Raw genomic sequence first — 21,623 nt, forward strand, 5'->3', positions numbered from 1 at the left:
TATGGAAATAGTCAACAACAGAAAATAAAGAAAACCGGTTGATAAGAGACTGGGGAAAACAGTTGTGCTGATGTGTCATTTTCTGTTTCCATCCTTGGACAGAATTGGCACTGGCAGATGGAGCTTAGTAAGGAGGCTGTGGAGCAGGCCGGCAGGGAAGCCCAGGCATGTGGCTGTGTGAACCTGCAGAAGTCTGCCCTTGCCTGCACCTCTGTTTGCTTACTGGAATAAAGAATTTTTCTTTTCATGGTACAAGAGTCTGCACATCTCTAAATGGAAGCCTTAGCCTACATTTACCGCCATTCTCTGAGATACCAAGTAATATTGATTATACTGGAATGTTGCATTACTTTGCAATAGGTGTTTTTAGGTCTTAGAAGTCATAGAAACAGAGTGTATGTATGTGTCAGCATACTGAGTCTTTAGTCAAAGCATACTAGGCTTTAATGACAATCTATTTCTCATTCTTGGTGAATAAAGGCCCTTGGAGCTGTGTAAGCTGATCTGATTCCCCAGAGATAAGTATCTTGGGTATGTATGGTTACAATAGCTGTGCCCAGTCCTCTGGGGGCCCTGACATGCTGGCGTGGCCTACAACAACTTGCCCCACATCATCTTCTGTGTTCATAATAGACTGGGAAGAATAAGCCTGTGCTGAGATTCGGATTCGGGGTAGAGGTTTGCTTCTTATTGGTGGTGTCTACCAGAGCTCCACTTTTCTCTTGTTGGTGCTAGAAACTACCCCCTGTCATGATACATGTGGCAATGTGATGATCCTGCAGCTGTTTATTCAGAGCAAACTTACCTGAAGGACAGTGAATTAGTCATGGGAAAGCCCTTGATGGGGAGGAGATGCCCAGACTTGTTTCCCTAGAAAGCTGTATCTGGAGCTGTTGATCCCATCACATCCATATTTGATGCCATTGTCCAAGAGGTTTTTCTCTGTGGCCTGAAGTTAAGAAAATCAATAAAAGTTAATTCACAAAAAAGGTTCTCATATACTTGAGTGGAGAGAAATAGAGAACCAGACAGAGATAGAAGCTACAAAGCTGTGCAAGTGCCTTTTCTCCACAGCTGTTCATCAAGTCAAAGGCCAAGGCCACGTGCAGGGTCATGTGGGGTTTTCAGGTGTGGGCTGAGCAGTGCAAACCAAGATCATCACTGGCTGTGGGCCTGGGGCCATAGGTGTGGCTAGTGCTGCAGAATCCCAGGGAGCATCCTGCATTTGGAACCATATGTACCTCCTACTCTGAAAAGGGGCATTAGCCCATTGTTGCCTTCCCCAGAAGACAGTGGCTGGATTCTGGATGGCTACAGAAGAGGGGGTCATGAAGGAATCAGTCTTATTTTCTCTTGGCTTTTTATATGCAGAAGGAATCTGCTATAATATATAAATATCTACTCTGAATTAAATAACAAGGATTTTAGGTGTTACTATTGGTTTCAGCTTGACAGAAATAAACCATCAACCTGGTTTAGGAAAGAGGGTGTTGGGTCACAGAAAAGGGTAATCCCAGAATTGGCACTTTGACCTGCTAAGAGCTTTATTGGCTGCCTCAACCTTGCCTTGTTTGTCTTACACAAATGCTGGGAAGAGGTCTCTCTCTGGGATCCCCTCCTTGCATCAAGGCCAGGCCTAAAAAAGTGAAGCCAGTAGCCTTCCATCTCACCCATTATCATTTGCAACAAGATGGAGGAATTTGGAAAACATCATGCTGAGTGAATTAAGCCAGTCCCAAAGGGACAAATATCATATGTTCTCCCTGATTGGCGACAACTAACTGAGCACCAAAGAGGAAACTTGTTGAAGTGAAATGGACACTGTGAGAAACAGTGACTTGATCAGCTCTTGTCCTGACGGTTGATGTACAATGTAATACTTTATCCATTTTAGTATTTTTTTTTGTTCTAGTACCATTGGTTGAACTCTGTAATTAACACACAATTATTCTTAGGTGTTTAAATTTTAACTGAAAAGTGATCCCTGTTAGGAATTTGGAAAACATTATGTTGAGTGAAATAAGCCAATCCCAAAGGGACAAACACCACTTGTTCTCCTTGATAGGTGACAACTAACTGAGCACCAAAAAGGAAACCTGCCAAAGTGAAATGAACACTATGAGAAACGGTGACTTGATGAGCCCTCACCCTGACTGTTGATGAGCAGCTTAATATGTTATCCCTCTTAGTATTTTTTTTTTGTTTGTTCTACAGAATACTTTTGGTTGAATACTGTAATCAATACACAATTCTTCTTAAGTGCTGAAACTTAACTGAAAAGTGATCACTGTTAAATATAAGAGTGGGAATAAGAGAGGGAAGAGATGTGCAATTCGGGACATGTTCAAGCTGACTTACCTCAAACAGTAGAGTTAGAAACATACCAGGGGATTCGAATTCAATCCCATCAAAGTGGCATGTACCAATGCCATCTCACTAGTCCCAGTGATCAATTTCTGTTCACAATTGATCATCATGATATGATAGGACTAAGAACCAAAGGGATCACATAAACAAGAACAGTGTCTGCAAATACTAGCTGATAGAATAAAAAAGGGAGAGAACGATCCAACATGGGAAGTGAGATACACAGCAGACCCATAGAATGGCAGATGTCCTAAACAGCGCTCTGGCCTCAGAATCAGCCCTTAAGGCATGCGGATCCGGCTGAAATGCCCATGAGAGTATTTCAGGCATGGAAAGCCAAGACACTCTGGGGGAAAAAAAAACCTAAAAGCTCTCCACGAGTGAGATCCCAGTGGAAAGAATGGGACGTCAAAGAAGGAGGTACCTTTCTCTGAAGGGAGGAGAGAACTTCCACTTTGACCATGGCCTTGTCTAAAAATGATCAGAGTCAGTGAACCCAGGGGGCTTCCATAGCCTTGGCAGCTCATGACAAGAGCCTCGGGTGATTCCTGATGCCATAAACAAGAGTGTCAATTTGTTAAGTCAACAACAGGAGTCACTGTGCACTTACTCCTCATGTAGGATCTCTGTCCTTAATGTGCTGTACATTGAGATTTAATGCTATAACTAGTACTCAAACAGTATTTTTCACTTTATGTTTCTGTGTGGGAGCAAACTGTTGAAATCTTTACTTAATGTATGCTAAACTGATCTTCTGTAAATAAAGAGAATCGAAAATGAAAAAAAAAAAAAGAAAAAAGATGAGTAAGGACCTCAACATCATGCCTGTGATCACACACATCGTGTCTGTCCCTCTCCTCATTCAGGGACCACAGGGCATCACTCCAAGGCTAGTTTCTGTGTAGCAGCTCCGTTGATTCACCCTGGTAATCACTTCTTATCCCTCTGAGACCCTGTGCAACTCTCCCTTCTGCTTCCTCCTCCCTTTTAAAGAGATTATTCAAATTGTACCTCTGTGGCCTTTCTTTGAGACCGGTACAGTTAGCTGTGTTTCCCATGTTTCAGCACCTTAATCAGCCTATATTTTTCCCAGTTAGTCTGTTTTCAGTTTATTTCATATACTAAATTATACTAAAAATCCAGAGGGAAAAATGAACATTCAAAGCTTTTCTATAAAGGCAAGAAGTGAAACGCCAAAATAGCCCTCCATGCCCTGAGCACTGTGGCAAGAGGTGTCATGGTTAAGAATAGCCCCCATGGCATGTAGAAGCAGGTTGCAACTTCAGTGTGATGCCTGCTTGTAAAAAACACAGCTCACTTTGTCCCTACAAATGCAAAACAGAAGAGGAGCATCTGCAAGAATATTTTCCACTTAGAAACAGTTAATTGATCATATTGCCAGGCCTACACAGGTCCTTTTAACCCTCTGCCCAGCCCCTCTCTCCCCTTAGCCCGAACCAAAGCCGTAAGCTTCCACCGAGAAATTCTGAGCTCTTCAGAAAGTTCTGCACAAAGAGCAGCTTCAGAGTTAGTAAGACGGGTTTTGTTACATTTTCAGATGAATAGTCAGTCTACAAGCCAATGCTGAGACAAATGAATTAGAGAAGTTCTGTTTTCTGAGAGCACAATGTCTTTGGAATACATGTGGAAAAACAACTGGGCTTTCCATTTCCCAATGCATCCGATACCTTGTAGAGAAGGGAACAATGTGTTTATCCGGTCTTTGTTCTGAATTAGCCAGCAAGCCTGATTCTCTGGGTTTGGCTTGGGCTGATTCGTCATTCAGAATCCTGTCTAATGTCTCTTGGATCTAACAGATCCAGAGTGACACAGGAATAAGTGACATTAAAGAAAGTGAAAAGTAGAAATATCTAACAAGTGTGTGTGTGTGTGTGTGTGTGCATGTGCGCACGTGCACACAGGTGCGCACGCTCATGTGCAAGTGTTCACAGATGGGGAAGAAATTGAAAACTAGAAAAAATCTGGGAAAGCAAATTTCATCCCTGGACTCTGGGTCCAATCCTAGGAGTACAGGAACAACTCTTTGCATGACTGGCCAGTTTTGAAAAGCCACTTCACCTCTGTGAAGTCAGTTCAATGCTGGATAGCAGGTGATATAGGACACGTGGGAGTCTTATGTGGCTCACCTCAGCTTCAAGGTGGGTAGAAGTGAGTCATGAATTAGCAAAGTGAAAGCAAGAGAGTTTTATTAATGAAAGCAGCAAAGGGCCATCCACTTCCTAGAAAGGACAGCCCCTGCAGGCTGTTTCAGTTCAATTTTATGGGTTTTGAAAAATTTTATGTTATTTGGGCTGAATATTCCTCCTATTTCTGGTAAAGGACTCTGTTTCCCAAGAAACAGGGATCCACCTCCCTTTGTTCCTTATAGAGTTACCTCTGCAGGTTGTCATAGCAAATGTAAACTGTTATGGTATGAGGGGGAATGATTTTTACTATGCTAATTCGTTACAGTGTGACTGTAATGAGGCTGGCGGTTGGGTATTCATCTGCACAGCATGTTGGATCTAACCAGCTTAAACCAGGCTCTGGTCTGCCTCTGCCATTCTGCACTCTTTGTAGGACATTCTTTGTCTCTGATTCTTGCAGGGCCTTCCACGTACTATATCCTGGTGGTACATTTTTGCAAGACCTTGCTTGTTGTCTGGTTCCTGGCAGGTCAGGACTGGTGGCTGTGACATGTAATCTCAAATTTCATTACATGATAAAGTAGAGATTTTAGAAGAATTAGCAGGTCTTAATCCTCACTGCACATTAAAATCAACGAGGGAATTTTTAAACAAAATACCAACTAGACCCCATCTCTGACCAATCCACTCGTGTCCAGGAGTGGGCACCCAGCCTCAACATCGCAAGGAAGAGTATCTGGATGTATGTCAGGCTGGACCCAGGGCCTTGATGGTGCCTGCTATCCTCTACATGTCTGAAATCCTCTGATAGAGAGTCTGGGACTTAATCCTTGGGTGTATTTCTTTGAGGCCCACTTTTAGGGTCTGCATCTCTCTGTGCCTTGCAGCATCATGTACACCATGGACAATGAACTTCTCAGTCTATTCTAGAGTCACAGGATGTCATAGGAAAGAATTCTAGTTTGCTCTTTTTTTTTTTTTTGTGATTCCAACTGTAGGAGATTAAGCCATTTCTACTGAAGTTTCTCAGGTATCCATTCACAGTTTTTAAAGGAATGTGTGCCATACAGGATTGCCCTCTTTTCCATGGCTGTTGTGTGTAGTCTCAACCAGTTCACAATTTGCTACAGGCCATATGGAATAAGGTCTATTGACGAACTGGTTTCTTGTTAGAAACAAATTCAGCCCATAGATGGCGCTACTTTCCACAGTCTGGCATTTCTATCTTCCCAGTATCCTCCTCCCATGAGAATGTACTGGGGAGATTGTTAGGATGTTTTGGTTGGTAATCACAGCTAAATGAGAGCATTGAAGTTACGGGGGGCAGATGTACAGGATGCTCTCCTCTTAAAAAGCAATGGTTGGACGGAAGTCGTCTATCCATGGACACTGGTTTCCTTAGAGGTTTCAAGTCATTATAAAAGTCAAGTTGATGAGTATTTCTCCTTATAATCTCCCATGAAATGGTGAGACCATCTCTCTGTTCATTACACATTATATTATTTCCTAATTTACTCAATCATAAAGTTGTGCTCGGTAACAGCCTATTTCAAGATTGTAATTCTCAGTGCTTTGACCACTGTATGAAAACTGTGGTCTTGGCTTTTGAGATTATAGGACTTCCAATCAGATCTACCGAGAAAGGGCTCAGCTACCAGAACCCCATTGTGCAAATGGTTTGATGATTTTAACACCTTCTCCTGGGTCTTCCAGGGACCACTCTGCCCCCATTGACTCACACTTTAGTTTACTGCAACATATTCAGGTATGAAAGCATTTTCATGATTTCATGTTTTTACATTTCAGAATTACTTTGAAACAATTATAGACTCATAGGAAGCTGTGGTAAGGGTCCTGTGTACCTTTCACCTGAATTCCCCATTGGTAACATCTCATATCACACTAGTATAATTGTAAAAAGCTTTAAAATGAAATTATTACTCTGTGAATTTTGTGGATAAGATGTCATAAGTGCATCTTATTAATTCAGCTGCATGTGATTGATTTAGGTGAATCAAACTTAAATATATATATATATATATATGAATCAAACTTAAATATATATATATATATATATGTTGGCTTCCAAACTGAACCTCTTCTTTCTAAAGTAATACCAGTTGGTTATTATGAGGTGTTTCCTAAATTACACTACAACGGTCTCAGAGTAATGAGAGTGCAACAGGACAACTCCAGAATGTTTGCTGAGTAGATTTCATGAATGTTTTCCCTTTACCTTTTGCAATGTGTCCTACCAAAAATGTAGGATCCAGTTAGTGTATTCAAAAGTCCTGAAATTTGTGTTCTCTATGTGCTTTCATCTTCCATCCCATGAATACAATATCCCATTTTGTCCAGTTTGCATTAGTTTTTTAAAATGTTTCTATTTTCTCTTTTAAGTATCTAATTTCTGATGTGTATTTCCAGAGAGGACAGATGGGAGAACTTTACAAGAATACTCATGTATGCAGGTCCTGTAGTTCACATTTCACTATATGCACTCAACCACGTATCTATCCATTCATCCATTCAGTTTCCTTTTCTTTTCCTTTTTTCAGGTTTCTTTATTTGAGAGGTAGAGTTACAGAGAGAGGTCGAGACAGAGGGAGAGATCATCCATCTGCTGATTTACTCCCCAAATGGCAGCAACAGCCAGAGCTAGGCCAGTCCGAAGCCAGGAGCTTCTTCCAGGTCTCCCACATGGGTGCAGGGGCCCAAGCACTTGGGTCATCTTCCACTTTCCCAGGCACATTACTAAGGACAGGATCAAAAGTGGAGCAGTGGCAACTCAAATTGGTGCTGCAGGCAGAGGATTAGCCTACTATGGCACAGTGTTGGCCCTTCCATTTTGTTTTGTATCCATCCATCAATTTATTTTTTAAAAATTGTTAAAGATTTTTTATTTATTTATTACACACAGAGAGAAGGAGAGGCAGAGAGAGAGAGAGAGAGAGGTCTTCCATCCACTGGTTCACTCCCCAATTGCCCGCAATGGCCGGAACTGTGCTGGTCTGAAGCTAGGAGCCAGGAACCTCCTCCGGGTCTGCCACACGGGTGCAGGGGTCCAAGGACTTGTGCCATCCTCTACTACTTTCCAAGGCCATGGCAGAGAGCTGGATTGGAAGTGGAGCAGCCAGGACCCGAACTGGCGCCTATATGGGATGCTGGCACTGCAGGTGGTGGCCTTACCCGCTATGCCACTGCACTGCCTCCAATTAATTTTTTTTAATCATTACATAAAACAGCCAACACTTTATAGGATGCATATGGTGTCATGTTTGGCTTTAGAGTTAGGTAAAATACTTACATGGTGCCAAATACAAATAAGGAGGATCCAGCTTCTGTGGCTTTCCCTCCCTTTGCCCCATCATTTCCCAGAAGCTAGCATTAGAATCTTTCATTTATCTTTCCATTGTTGTCATTTTAAACTGAATAGATAAATACGTATTTTTATGTACCTTCTGCTTTCCCTCTGTTCCTTTGTGGTCCATTTGGTACCGAAAGGATAAGTACATTCACCAGCCAGTTTGGGTGACTTCAGTCCTTGAGTTTCCAGGGTGAAGGGAGTTGATGTTGTTAAAATTACTTGTTTAGAACTTACTTTACACTCACTCACAGATATAGACTCACACATGGAGACACATGCACACACACACACACACATCCTCACAGAAGGTCACACACTCTATGAAGTAGATCTGATAGGAGAAAAGCATATTTTGATTCTAGTACCTGAAGTACTAGAAATGTTTTAATATTAATGAATCTTTTGTTGCAATGAACCCAAACTTTCTGACAATTTAGTGCTTATGTCAGTGACTTTCTAATATTTGTCCTGAATTCAGTCAGGAGTTTTATGAATCTTCCAATAATTGTTTTTGCCAAGGCTGATCTCTGGCTAAATAGCAATAGCTTTCATTTTAGCAACAGTTACAGTACTGAGCCAAATTGAAAGCTTAGAGCTGTGGGGTGTGAGGACTGGAAGAATGTTGTGTGTTTTCCAAGCAGAAGAGATGTGTCTTCAAATTTCTCATTTCTACCATGAACGGTGGCAAATATTTCTCCACAGTGGGCTCTTCTATAGGGATATAGAAGGTATTCAAGGAGAGGCAGGTAAAGCCAAATCACACATTTTTCCCAGGAAAAAGGAATATTATTACCTTAGTATTTCTCTCTGATCAAATTTATTAACTCTTTTCCTTTAGTATCAATAGAATTGAACGGAGTGGTTCTTGTATGTTCCCCAGGGATGGTCTGAATGATGCACTCTGTCCCTACTCTGTTCCCCACCATTGGTCAATTCCAGCTCTCAGGGATCAAGGTGACAAGAGTCAATCTTCCAAGGCCTGTAGAAATAATTACTTTCCAAGTATTTTTTAAAATTCTAGCCATGCTTTATAATCCCAAGGATTGCTCTGTTTCAGGCCTTCTAGCACTGCGTATGTTGATGATTTTGATTTTGCTATTTCCACAAAAACATAGAGTACACATTTTTTTTTTTAAATCTCATTGACAAAGGAATCACTCAAGAAATTTGTGATCTTAGGAAATTTTGCTGAATATTTTTGTGTAGGTGCAAAACAGATTCTATCTCACACCACCCAGCAGCACTGGAAACATGCATCCAGTTGTGAATATCGTCTTCAGCTTACACATCCAGAAGGTTTTCCATTACATGTTTCCCTCATTAAACTGGAGAAACAGAGATGTGAGTAAATGCTCAGGAACATATTTGGATCGTGAAGAACCCTTGTGACTGCCAGTAGCTGAACTGACAAAGGGTAATGTTATTGGCTTGACTGACTCACTGATCCGCAGGTGGTAGCTTCAGTGGGTCCTTGGGAAGTGGAACTCTAGGCTAAGGTGCTGTAGCGGACTCCAGAATCCTCTCCTTGTCTGTACCTTTAACCTTTGCTCAATGGTTTTACCCTTTGCACTGACCCTGTTGCAGATCAATGTTCCAGGTCACGTGAAAAAGAAACATTGCTTCTTTAAGTCTTCTCTGTGTGGGTTATCAGCTAATGTGAGGGTGGAAGCTCTTCATTCCAAGGGCAGAATCAGGCAGAGCATGTTCTCATTGGCCCTACAGATGATTGGTGCCCCAATTAGCATTAGGGATTGTTTGTTTGTTTGTTTTGTCAACAAGAAGTGCATGGATGCTGTAAAGAGCAATCTCTGCAGGAAGTACACATTTTTTTAAAAGCATTACTTAGGAGGGAGAAGGAGAGGGTGAGGTAGAAGTAGAGGAGAGAGGGAGAGAGAGAGAGAATTATCTCCACTGCTTCATGCCACAAATGCCTGCAACAGCCAGGACTGGGCCAGGCTGAAGCCAGAAGCAAGGAATTAAATTCAGGCGGCGGAGATGCAAGTACTTGCAGTATCAGCTCTGGCTCTCAGGCTGTGCTTAGCAAGAAGCTGGTATCAAGCGTGGAGCTGGGATTCAAACACAGACCTGATATAGCATGCAGGCATCCTAAGGGCCATTTAAAGTGCTATAGCAAACGCCCCTCCTAGTTACTCTTTTCAAGTTAGTGCTTGGGGAAAGATGATGTTATATTTCGTTTTGAGTACCTTACTTGGATAACGGCGATCTCCATTTCAGAACATGGAGTTTAGGTCAGCAGCCAGCCTTAGAGCCTTCTCATAACACAGCAGGGCTTCGCTCACTTCCCCTCTCAATTTATGGATGAGCCCAAGGAGGGCAGTACTTTCCACATCTCGGACATTCTGGTTCACACGTCTTTTTGACAAAATCTCTAAAGCCTTGAGCAGTTTTTCCCTGGCATGGGACACTTTTTCTATTTTTAGACCTTTTAGATACTGAGTGATGGCTTTGTCTTCTTCAGAACGTCCACGAAGCTCATAGAATTGGCCAAAGCGGTAATGAATTTCTTGCTGGATGTGATCGTCAATGTCCTCGATGCGTAATGCTTCCTGAAAATGTTCCTCAGCCTCCCTGTACTGCTCTTTTTCCACATACATTTCTGCTAGGTTCACATGAGCCAATTCAAATGTGGGCTTTAATTTCAAAGTTTCTTGAAACTCACCTATAGCCAATTGTATCAGTCTGTCCACATTTTCTCTATCTTGCCTTCTAACTTTCCTCATTTGTGCCCGGTAGCAAAGTCCCAGCTGGTGATGCAGGAAGGCCGATGTGGGCGTTGCCTCCAAGGCCATTTTCAAGTACTTCAGATCTTTATATATATGGCCTTGTCTGCGGAAAAACTTGGCTGCGTATCGAAAGACGTAGGTCTGGGAGGACTGTTGGGCCAGAGCTTCCTCCAAGCACTCTCTTCCTTCGGCCTCCTGTCCTACATCCTGCAGCTTCAGAGCAAGCAAAGCTTTAAGGTATGCATCTTGTGGATTGAGCCTGACGGCCTTCCTTAGGGGCTGCAGAGAACACACCTTTCTATTATCATTGGGTGTTCTGCTAGAGTAATCCAGGCGATAGACAGTGATTGCATACCCTGTGTTGAATTCAGGGTTCTCAGGGTCTGCTTCCAGAGCCTTCTCAAAGCAGGCCTTGGCCCGCTCATAGTTCTTTCTTCCACACTTCAGTAAAGCCCAGCCTTCCTCACAGTCCATCTCAGGACACTCCATTCTATAGCGGGAGGGGTCTGCAGACTTCTGGCACGTGTTCTCCACCTTGTCCAGGTATGTCTGTGCATCTGCCAGCCTGCCCATGTGGTAGTACACCCAGGCGTAGTTGCCCCAGGTCACCAGACTCCTCACATCTGAGTGGTCAGCCTGGTCTCCCTGAACCACCTCTTCTGCTTCTTTCAGGTTCTCCAGGGCATCCTCATGCTTGCCTTGCAGGTGTTTCACATAGGCCAGCAGGTTGTATATTCCTACCTTGTGTTCAGTGTCTAGAAATTGAATCTCTTCCAGGATTCTGTCTTCTAGGTCAGGCAACCCAGTGTCTTCGATGAGCAGCCCCCATGTGAAGTGACATCTCAGCTTCTGCAGCCTGTCCTTCAGCGGATGCTCCTCAGCACACTCACTGTGAAACAACAGCAGAATGTACTTGTAGTTGAGGGAGAACTAACTTTTTTTATTTAATGAATATAAATTTCCAAAGTGCAGCTTATGGATTACAATGGCTTCCCCCCATAGTGTCCCTCCCACCCGCTACCCTCCCCTTTACCACTCCCTCTCCCCTTCCATTCACATCAAGATTCATTTTCAATTCTCTTTATATACTGAAGATCGGTTTAGCATACATTAAGTAAAGATTTCAACAGTTTGCTCCCACACAGAAACATAAAGTGAAAAATACTGTTTGAGTACTAGTTATAGCATTAAATCTCAATGTACAGCACACTAAGGACAAAGATCCTACATGAGGAGTAAGTGCACAGTGACTCCTGTTGTTGACTTAACAAATTGACACTCTTGTTTATGACATCAGGAATCACCCTAGGCTCTTGTCATGAGCTGCCAAGGCTATGGAAGCCCCCTGAGTTCACTGACTCGGATCATATTTATTTTTTTTAACTTTTATTTAATGAATATACATTTCCAAAGTACGGCTTATGGATTACAATGGCTTCCCCCCCATAACGTCCCTCCCACCCGCAACCCTCCCCTTTCCCATTCCCTCTCCCCTTCCATTCACATGAGGATTCATTTTCACTTCTCTTTATATACAGAAGATCAGTTTAGCATACATTAAGTAAAGATTTCAACAGTTTGCTCTCACACAGAAATATAAAGTGAAAAATAATAGATGATTTTTTAACTGATGATGAAATCAGATCAGACCTATTGTCATGTTTAATCCCAGTGAGAGTCAAGTTGGGAATTGCTAATTTCTTCTTTTTTTTTTTTAACAGAAGATCAGTTTAGTATACATTAAGTAAAGATTTCAACAGTTTGCACCCCCATAGAAACACAAAGTGAAATATACTGTTTGAGTACTCGTTATAGCATTAAGCCTCAATGTACAGCACATTAAGGACAGAGATCCTACATGAGGAGTAAGTGCACAGTGACTCCTGTTGTTGACTTTACAAATTGACACTCTTGTTTATGGCATCAGGAATCACCCTAGGCTCTTGTCATGAGCTGCCAAGGCTATGGAAGCCCCCTGAGTTCACTGACTCTGATCATATTTAGACAAGGCCATGGTCAAAGTGGAAGTTCTCTCCTCCCTTCAGAGAAAGGTACCTCCTTCTTTGATGACCCGTTCTTTCCACTGGACTCTCACTTGCAGAGATCTTTCATTTAGGTTTTTTTTTTTTCCCCCAGAGTGTCTTGGCTTTCCATGCCTGAAATACTCTCATGGGCATTTCAGCCGGATCCGCATGCCTTAAGGGCTGATTCTGAGGCCAGAGCGCTGTTTAGGACATCTGCCATTCTATGGGTCTGCTGTGTATCTCACTTCCCATGTTGGATCGTTCTTTCCCTTTTTTATTCTATCAGCTAGTATTTGCAGACACTATTCTTGTTTATATGATCCCTTTCGCTCTTAGTCCTATAATTATGATCAGTTGTGAACAGAAATTGATCACTGGGACTAGTGAGATGGCATTGGTACATGCCACCTTGATGGGATTGAATTGGAATCCCGTGGTATGTTTCTAACTCTACCGTTTGAGGTAAGTCAGCTTGAGCATGTCCCGAATTGCACATCTCTTCCCTCTCTTATTCCCACTCTTATATTTAACAGTGATCACTTTTCAGTTAAGTTTCAGCACTTAAGAAGAATTGTGTATTGATTACAGTATTCAACCAAAAGTATTAAGTAGAACAAACAAACAAAAATACTAAGAGGGATAACATATTAAGTTGCTCATCAACAGTCAGGGTGAGGGCTGATCAAGTCACCGTTTCTCGTGTTCATTTCAACATGTGACTTTTTTGTTTAAGATTTATTTTATTTATTTGAAAGACAGAGTTACAGAGAGAGGTAGAGACAGAGAGAGAGGTCTTCCATCCACTGGTTCACTCTCCAGATGGCTGCAACAGCCAGAGCCACGCTGATCCAAAGGCAGGAGCTGCGAGCTTCTCCCAGGTCTCCCACATGGAAGCAGGGGCTCAAGCACTTGGGCCATCTTCTACTGCTATCCCAGGCCATAGCAGAGAGCTGGATCAGAAGAGGAGCAGCCAAGACTAGAACTGGCACCCATTTGGGATGCCAGCACTTCGGGTCTGGGTGTTAACCTGCTGCACCACAGCGCCGGCCCCCCAACATGTGATTCTTTACCTATACTCCCAAGCATCCCTGCTTTTGGAACTACTAATTTGACTTTCATCTCTCTGATACTACTATTTCAAGAATGTCCTACAAATGGAGATGGTCCTACAGTATAGTAACATCCATCAATGGAATATAACACATTAAGAGAATGTGTTGGAAAATCATGACTCATCAATGCAGAAAAAACTTTTGACAAAATTTAGCCTTCTCTCATGATACAAATACTCAACCCACATGTAATAGAAGGAAACTACTTCAACACAATAAAGGCCACATATGGAAAATCCCACAGCTAGCATACTAATCCATGCTAGAAGGTTGAAATTGTCCTCTAAGATCAGGAACACAAGCAAGGATGCCTCTCCCGCTACTTCTATTCAACATAGACCTTACATGTAGAATATTCTGATGATTCCATGCATAAAGTGTTAGAACTAATTTTAAAAATTCAACAAACTTCTGGATATAAAACCAACGTGCAAAAAAATCACTGTTTGTATACACTAGCAATAAACAGTCTGAAAAAAAGTAAAGAAAAAATCACTTATATACTATTATGAAGAAGAATATTAAGGAATAAACTTTAAAAAGAGGCAAGATAATTGTATGCTTAAAGAATTAAAAAGAGACACAATGGGAAGACATCCCTTGATCCAGTGGGAAAACCTAATATTGTTAAGATGCCAATACTCTCCACAGCAATCTACAGATTTAATTCATCTCTTATCAAAACCCGAACAATATTTTCTCAGAATGGGAAAACTAATTCTAATTCATATTTGTGAAGTTCCAGATAGCCAAAAGAACCTTGAAAAGGGACTACCAATTTGACATCCACACTTCCTGTTTTAAAAACATATTGCAAAGCTACAGGAATCAAAATATTATGTTCTTGGCATAAAAACAGAAGATATAAACCAATGCCCGATTACAGAGTTTTATTAGTCAGCCCAGGCTGACATAACAAAATACCACAGACTGAATGGCTTAAAAATGTGTTTTCTTATAGTTATGGAAAAGAGAAATCTCAGATGAAGGTGCCAGACAGTCCTGTTGCTGGTGAGAACTCCTCTGGGTTTGTGGTGGCTGCCTCCTTGCTGCCTCCCCACATGGCCTGTCTGCATTGGCCCACAAGGAGAAAGAAAACTGCTGTCCCTTCCTCTTTCAGTAAGAAAACACCAGCCTTGCCAGGTTAAAGTCTTGCACTTAGACTTCACCTTTATCCTTCCTGTTAGAACCCAGCTCCAAATACTGCCAAATAGTACTTAAAGAGTCACCATATATTTTTGCATGAGTGGCAGTACACAATACTGTGTATATTTACTGTAAAACAGCTTTTGATATGAATGTTAAAGCCATTTATTTTGGAAAAAGATTCTTTTTTTTTAAAGATTTATCTATTCATGTGAAAGTCAGTGTCACACAGAGAGAGAAGGAGAGGCAGAGAGAGAGAGAGAGAGAGAGAGAGAGAAAGAGGTCTTCCATCCGATGGTTCACTCCCCAACTGGCTGTGGATCCGAAGCTGATTGGGTCTCCCATGTGGATGCAGGGACCCAAGGACCTGGGCCATCTTCCACTGTTTTAGCAGAGAGCTGGATCAGAAGTGGAGCAGCCAGGCCCCAAACCGGCGCCCACATGGGATGACAACGCCTCAGGCCAGTGCATCAGCCCGCTGCACCACAGCACTGGCCCCGGAAAAAGATTCTTTTCAAGAAAAGGCATGAGAAACCTAGATAACCAGACTCAAGAGAATAAAGATAGACCCTTATGGGATTCCACATACAAATATTAACTTACAATAGATTAATTACCTAAATGTATGACCCAAGGCTATAAGACTTAGAAAGGAAGAAAGAAAAGAGGAAAGGAAAGGAGAGGAGAGGAGAGGAAAGGGGAGGGGAGGGGAGGGTTAGGGGAGGAGAAGAGAGGAGGGGAGAGGAGAGGAGAGGAAAGGAAAGGAAGATGAAAAACAGAAATCAAAACCTCAGGAATTGGCTTTGACTGTGTAATCTTGGTGGTGATACTAAAATCTTGGGCAAAACAGTCAAAATGGATAAGTTGGACTTCCGGGAAATTAGAAACCTTTGTGCATCAGAGGATACTAGCAACAAGTGAAAAAACAACTCAAGAAACAAGAGAAAATATTTGGGAAGCAGGTATCTGATAAGAGATTATTGTTCAGTGGATACAAAGATCTCTTACAAGGCAGCAACAAAAGGACATAGCACTCAATTTACAGATGTGCAAAGGCCTGGAGTAGACATTTCTCCAAAAAAGAATCCCAGAGGACCAGCAAGCACCAGAAAATGTATTTAACACCATTAGTCATTAGCAAAGTGTGAATCAAAATCACACTCAGATATAGCTTCTCAGAATGGGAAAACTAGCATATAACTAACCCAGATATAATGAAAAGGAAAAAGAACGAGGTAATAAATGAATAAGTATTAGCAATTGATTGAATCAATTGAAATGCTGACATTGCTGGTGGGAATGACAAATGGTGTACAGCTGCTGTGGAAAATAAGCTATTTGGACTCTTAATAGTTATCTATAGAGGTATTGTTTAATCTACTTCTGGGCATATTCCACATGTGAGGGCATGCTGCAATTAAGTAAAAGTAGGTGTTCATGAAAAATGTGTGCACGGATGTTCATTGCAGCACAATTCTCAGCAGCCAAAAGATGTACATCAATGATCCAATGATAAGCACAATGCAGAATGTCTGTAATGGGGAATATTACACATTTATGAAAAAGAATGAAGTACCTATAGATGCTACAACACCCCAAAAAGAAGTCATTACAAAATGGCGGTGTTATCTGCTAATGTGGTCTTGAGGTCTCTGTCTTGAGCATGACTATGAAGACTAGCCCTGCCAGACGTCTAGCCCTGCTCAAATACATTTGGTCTGGATGGTTACATGGGTCTTCCCTTATATATACCTCTTTATCCTGGTGCATGGCCTAATGCCTATATCTCACCCATGACCCAGTGTCCTTCTCATGGTATAAACACTTGTTTAAATGCAGACATCACTGTGGCCCTTGTTTGATCTTGTCTAATCTATTCCTATTAGGATTAGGAATCACAGCATTACCCAGTTGGGTTTCCTATAGTGTTCTAAGTGCTGGCTTTGGAGCAAATGGTTGTAAGTTTTATGTGGTCATGATCTCACTAAGATATTGTCACTTTGGCCTAAGTTCCCAGACCCTGCAGGCTGTTGGGGGGTCTTTCAGCTGAATCAAGGAAATTTTGTGTCCAGCTGTCCATAGGCCAGGTGGTTCCCAGGAAGTGACTGCATGAAGCAGATTTGAATGAAGCACACTGAGGAATTGGGAGGAATCTGAGAGCTGTAGACAATGTCAAGCCTGAGGTAGCTCTGCTGGTGGTGTGAGGAAGTCCAGCTACCTTGAAAAGGGATTCTGAGGCAAGATAGAATGTTAAGAACTTGGTATAGCGACATGGTGTGTGTGTCTGTTTACATGAAAAGTCTGTATGAGGCCAATCCATGAGACAGAAAGCAGATAAATGGTTTTTGGGGCCTGGGGTGAAGGGTGAGTAGGGAGTGACAATGGGTATAGGCTTTCTCTCTCTACTGGTTCTTGCATTAGTAACAGGTTGCACAACATAATGACTGTGCTAAAAATCAGCACACTATATAACGTAAAATCTGCAATGTCTCCCTTCTGCTGGTTCACTTCTCAAATGGCCATAATGGTCAGAGCTGTGCCAATCCAATGCCAGGAGCTAGCAGCTTCTTACTGGTTTCCCAAATAGCTGTAGGTGCCCAAGGTCTTTATTTCATTTTCATTCAGAAATGAAATCTTTTCAGGGTAAAGTATTCTGGGTGGACAGTTTTTTTTTCTCTTAAGACTTGGACTATGTCTTGCCATTCCCTTCTAGCCTGTAGTGTTTCTGATGAGAAGTCAGCTCTGAGTCTAATTGGAGATCCTCTCAAAGTAATTTGGCATTTCTCTCATGTACAATGTAGAATTTATTCATTGTGCTTTACTGTAGTAGTTTGACTACAATGTGTTATGGTGAATATCTTTTCTGGTCATGTCTATTAGGAGTTCTATGTGCTTTCTGTATTTGGATGTCCCTTTCTTTATCTAAATTGGGAAAGTTTTCTAGAATTATTTCACTAATTAGGCCTTCTAATCCATTCTCTCTTTCCACACCTTCAGGAACTCCTAAGACCAGTATGGTGGGTCATTTGAAATTATCCTTTTATATCTGCAATACTGTTTTATGTTTACCAATTTGCTCTTCCTCTTCCTTCTCTTCCTCTTCTTCTTTTTCTCTTCCTCCTCTTCCTCTTCCCCCTTTTCCTCTTCTTCCTCTTCTTCCTCCTCTCCCTCCTCCTCCTCTTCTTCTTCTTCTTCTTCGCCTGACTGATTGATTGATTTCCACAGTTTTGTCTTCTAGCTCGAATATTCTTTCTTCTTCCCCATTAAGTGTGTTGTTAAGGCTTTCAACCACATCTTTATTTGATCTATTGCATTCTTTATTTCTAATATTTCATTTTGATTTCTCTTTATATTCTCAATTTCATGAGAGAAATTTTCACTCATGTCACATGGTTTTCTTTAGTTCGTGGATTTGCTTCTGATTTCCTTTTAGTAATCCTATGATCAATTTTATGAACTCCTTTTCTGGCATTTCATCAGTCTCTTCCTCTTCACATTCTAATATTGAAATGTTGTTGTGTTCCTTTGGAGTTGGGTCATGGTGTCTTCCTTATTCCCGTGTCTTGAATTTCTGTGTTTATTTTTAGTTACTTGTTAACTAACTTGGAGTTAGTTACTTGTTGGTCTTTTCCTCTGATAGCCATTATCTTTGACCTTTGCCTCTGTGCCTTAGTGAAATGTCTGCACTTTGAGTGAATACCAAGAGGTGTGTGCTGGGTGTGGCCAGGGACCTCTGGTCAGTGCATTAGGGTGGGGCAAGTATCCAGGGTAAAACCCAAGTTGGGCTTGGTAGGTCTCCTCTTGTTAACACAAAGAAGTGGGAATGGTTCCCTCTGTTGGTGTGATCACTTCCTCATCTCCTCTCCTCCAAGCTGAGGAATGCCTGGTGTTAGCCCCAGTTGCTTCAACACTCATCCAGGATGCCATATGAATGGATTAAATGATCTTCAGAGTCCTCACCTTGACCACAGTTCCAGCTGCAAGACCTGCCCCAGGCAACGAAGGAGCCCTGAGCATGTGGATTCACACCCAATGATTGCTCACATGCCCAGCTACATCCTGCACCCTCTCACATAGCCACCTAGTCCCCACGGTCTCAGCACAAAAGGCTCCCACCGTCACTGTAAGCAGAGGCTCGGCTCTATCCAGCTAGCCTGTCCAATCAACAGAGAGGTAGATATTCCCTGAGCAAGTTCCACTTTGGCAGCTTGAGCTCTGATATGTGTGGAGACTAGGGATGCCTCACAGTCCTATGTGAGTGCCCAGCCACCTGTCAATCCTGCCAGCCAAGCTCAAAGGCAGTAGGGACTTCAGATATTTCCCTCTGCTAGAATGTCTGGATCACACACATATACAAGAACCACTGGCCAGATATACCCTGCTCCCTGTCACCGCCATTAGTACTGCTGAGAAGATGGTGTCCTGTCTCAGCCAGTCGCTGTGCGTGCCCACAAAGGCTTCTGCAGCTGCTGCCCAGGCCCAAATTGATGGCTGCCCATTCTCAGCTGGGCAGTGGCTGCCATTGTGGGGAAGATTAGGTGAGATAAATGTGCCCCCTTTTACTTCCACTGGGCTAGCAGTTAACCATCCGTATTATCTGGTCCCAAGGGGTCCAGTCTGGCACACGCCAGGCTCTCCCTCCAGTTGCTTCACCACTGGTTGCTGCAGTTTGCTGTCACCCTCGTCTCCCAGCTGCTGCCCTCTCTGCTCTTGGCTGCTGCAGACACATGTTGTGCCCATGTTTGTGCTGCACTTCTGCACCCACCTCCTGCACAGGTCCACAGTGTTCCTTTTCTGGATTTCCCATGTGGCTTTCTGTTTAATTCCACAGGTTGTGTGTGTGTGTTTGTGTGTGTGTGTGTTTTACTGTTTATCCCTAGCTTAGCCCAGCACATTGTTCTCTAATCGGCCATCTTGAAATCTCTCCCAACTGAAATGATCTCCTGGTCCTGAGGAGAATATCTTGACAATCATTGTGTGTGTGGGTTTCTTTTTTTTTAAAGATTTATTTATTTATTTCAGAGTCAGAGTTAACGACAGAGATGCAGAGAAGTGTAGAGAATATTATCTGTCTGCTATTTCACTCCCAAAATGGCCACAATGGACAGAGCTAGGCCAATGCATAGCCAGTAGCTTATTCTGGTTCTCTCACATGGGTGCAAGGTCCTAAGCACTTAGGCCATCTTCCACTGCTTTCCCATGACATTAGCAGATAGCTGGATCAGAAGTGGGGCTGCCAGGTATTAAACTGGGACCCATGAGGAACGCTGGTGCTGCAGGTGGAGGCTTAACCTACTATACCAGAGCACCGATCCCAATAAACATTGTTTTACGTATCTAATAAACTGTTATTGAATTTAGATTTTCTTCATATGTCAGCTATACAATTCTTCCCTGTGTGATTTTACCATGTCAAAGTTGAAGGTTTCTCATTGCAAAATTAAGATAGTTTAAGAAGCTACTCACATGTTTACCCTGAGGATTAATTGTATTAATGTGAATAATACTTGAAGAAGTCAGACTGGCAAGTTACAAGCATTCAGTCGCTGATCGTTATTTTTATAACATTATTTTGTATTTAATTGCTAGAATTATCACTGACAACCCTATTTACGGATAAGGGTTGAAGATAATTCAGTAATTGTGCATTTTCTGGAACATTTGTTCCAAGATTTTCCCATTGAAGTAATGGGAATCATGTAAGTCACTAAAAATCTTTAATTCTGTAGACACCAGAGTTACTTTTTGTATAGTTTTATTATCCAGTATAGGTTGAAATAAACGTAAAGATCATTCAAACAAGCTAATTAGTTTACTAAGAAATATTGAAACAAGAAATCAAAGTAATAATATGAGTTCTAGTGATGAAGATTCAGTTGGCAACGTATAGACATTCTTAGGGTCAAGCGTATGTACATGTTTGCATGCATGTTCCCAAGCAGGGACTCCAGCCAAGACTCACGGCCAGGAGGACGACAATGATCTGCGGATGGCCTGCGTTCCCCCAGGAAGAAGTAACTGCTAATCTAAGATGCAGTCCGACTGACACAGGAGCCCGGCTGGGCAAAGAGTGACAGCAGAAGACTGCAGGGCAAGGCCATGAGCTTCTCATGCCACATCCCCACAACATGACCCACAAAGCAAATGCGAGGCCTCGGGACTGCAGCTGACACAGCCCCTCGGCCCTGCACGTCCTCCGTGGTGAGCAGCCTGCAGAAAACGCTGTCTGCATGAACAAGCTGCCCAGCCCTGCCCAGACTGGACAAGTGCAGCTGGTAGAAGAGACTCTGGAGATCGGAGTCATTTCTCCCTTCCTGAAAAACTCTGTCTCTCTTCCCTCCACTCTGCGGGTAGAGTATTTGAAAAGGTTCCTTTGATTAACGAAAAGAAACAAAAACACATGGGTGGAAAATCCTTTCTGTGTGTGGTTATGAATATGCATCTCCACAGTCTTCTACACGCACAGGCACATGTCCACTTTCCAACACACTCCAGTCCATACACAGCCACTCAAATAGAGTCATGAGCAAACGTGTCCACACCTGTTGAGACAGTGGTGACGAACATCTGCTCAAAATCTCTATAGGCATAGCGCAGAGAGGCTGAGAACTCCTTACCTCATGGTTGCTGAGAAGGAGGCAGAAGTCTGCAGGTTTCCTGAGCCGGACTGTGCCCTCTGAGACCTGGCCCGTGTGCGTTGTGGATTCCACATAAAC

General features: G+C 42.4%; 1 protein-coding gene across 2 annotated transcripts; it reads right to left on the reverse strand.

Annotated features, from left to right (window-relative positions):
- Positions 1-814: 814 nt before the first annotated feature.
- LOC108178445 (interferon-induced protein with tetratricopeptide repeats 1B) lies at positions 815-21,623 on the reverse strand. 2 transcript variants are annotated; one of them, XM_070057638.1, is made up of 3 exons: positions 21,525-21,623; positions 10,086-11,514; positions 815-949 (listed from the first exon to the last, which is right to left on the reverse strand). In XM_070057638.1, exons 1-2 carry the CDS (start codon positions 21,617-21,619, stop codon positions 10,113-10,115), a joined length of 1,497 nt encoding a protein of 498 aa, XP_069913739.1. In that variant the 5' UTR covers positions 21,620-21,623; the 3' UTR covers positions 815-949; positions 10,086-10,112. The 2 variants fall into 2 exon arrangements, with proteins under 2 accessions (XP_069913739.1, XP_051679319.2); XM_051823359.2 differs by lacking the exon at positions 815-949 and having other exon boundaries at positions 8,680-11,514.

Source organism: Oryctolagus cuniculus, chromosome 15 (genome assembly GCF_964237555.1).
Source record: "Oryctolagus cuniculus chromosome 15, mOryCun1.1, whole genome shotgun sequence".
Classification (NCBI taxonomy): Eukaryota; Metazoa; Chordata; class Mammalia; order Lagomorpha; family Leporidae; genus Oryctolagus; species Oryctolagus cuniculus.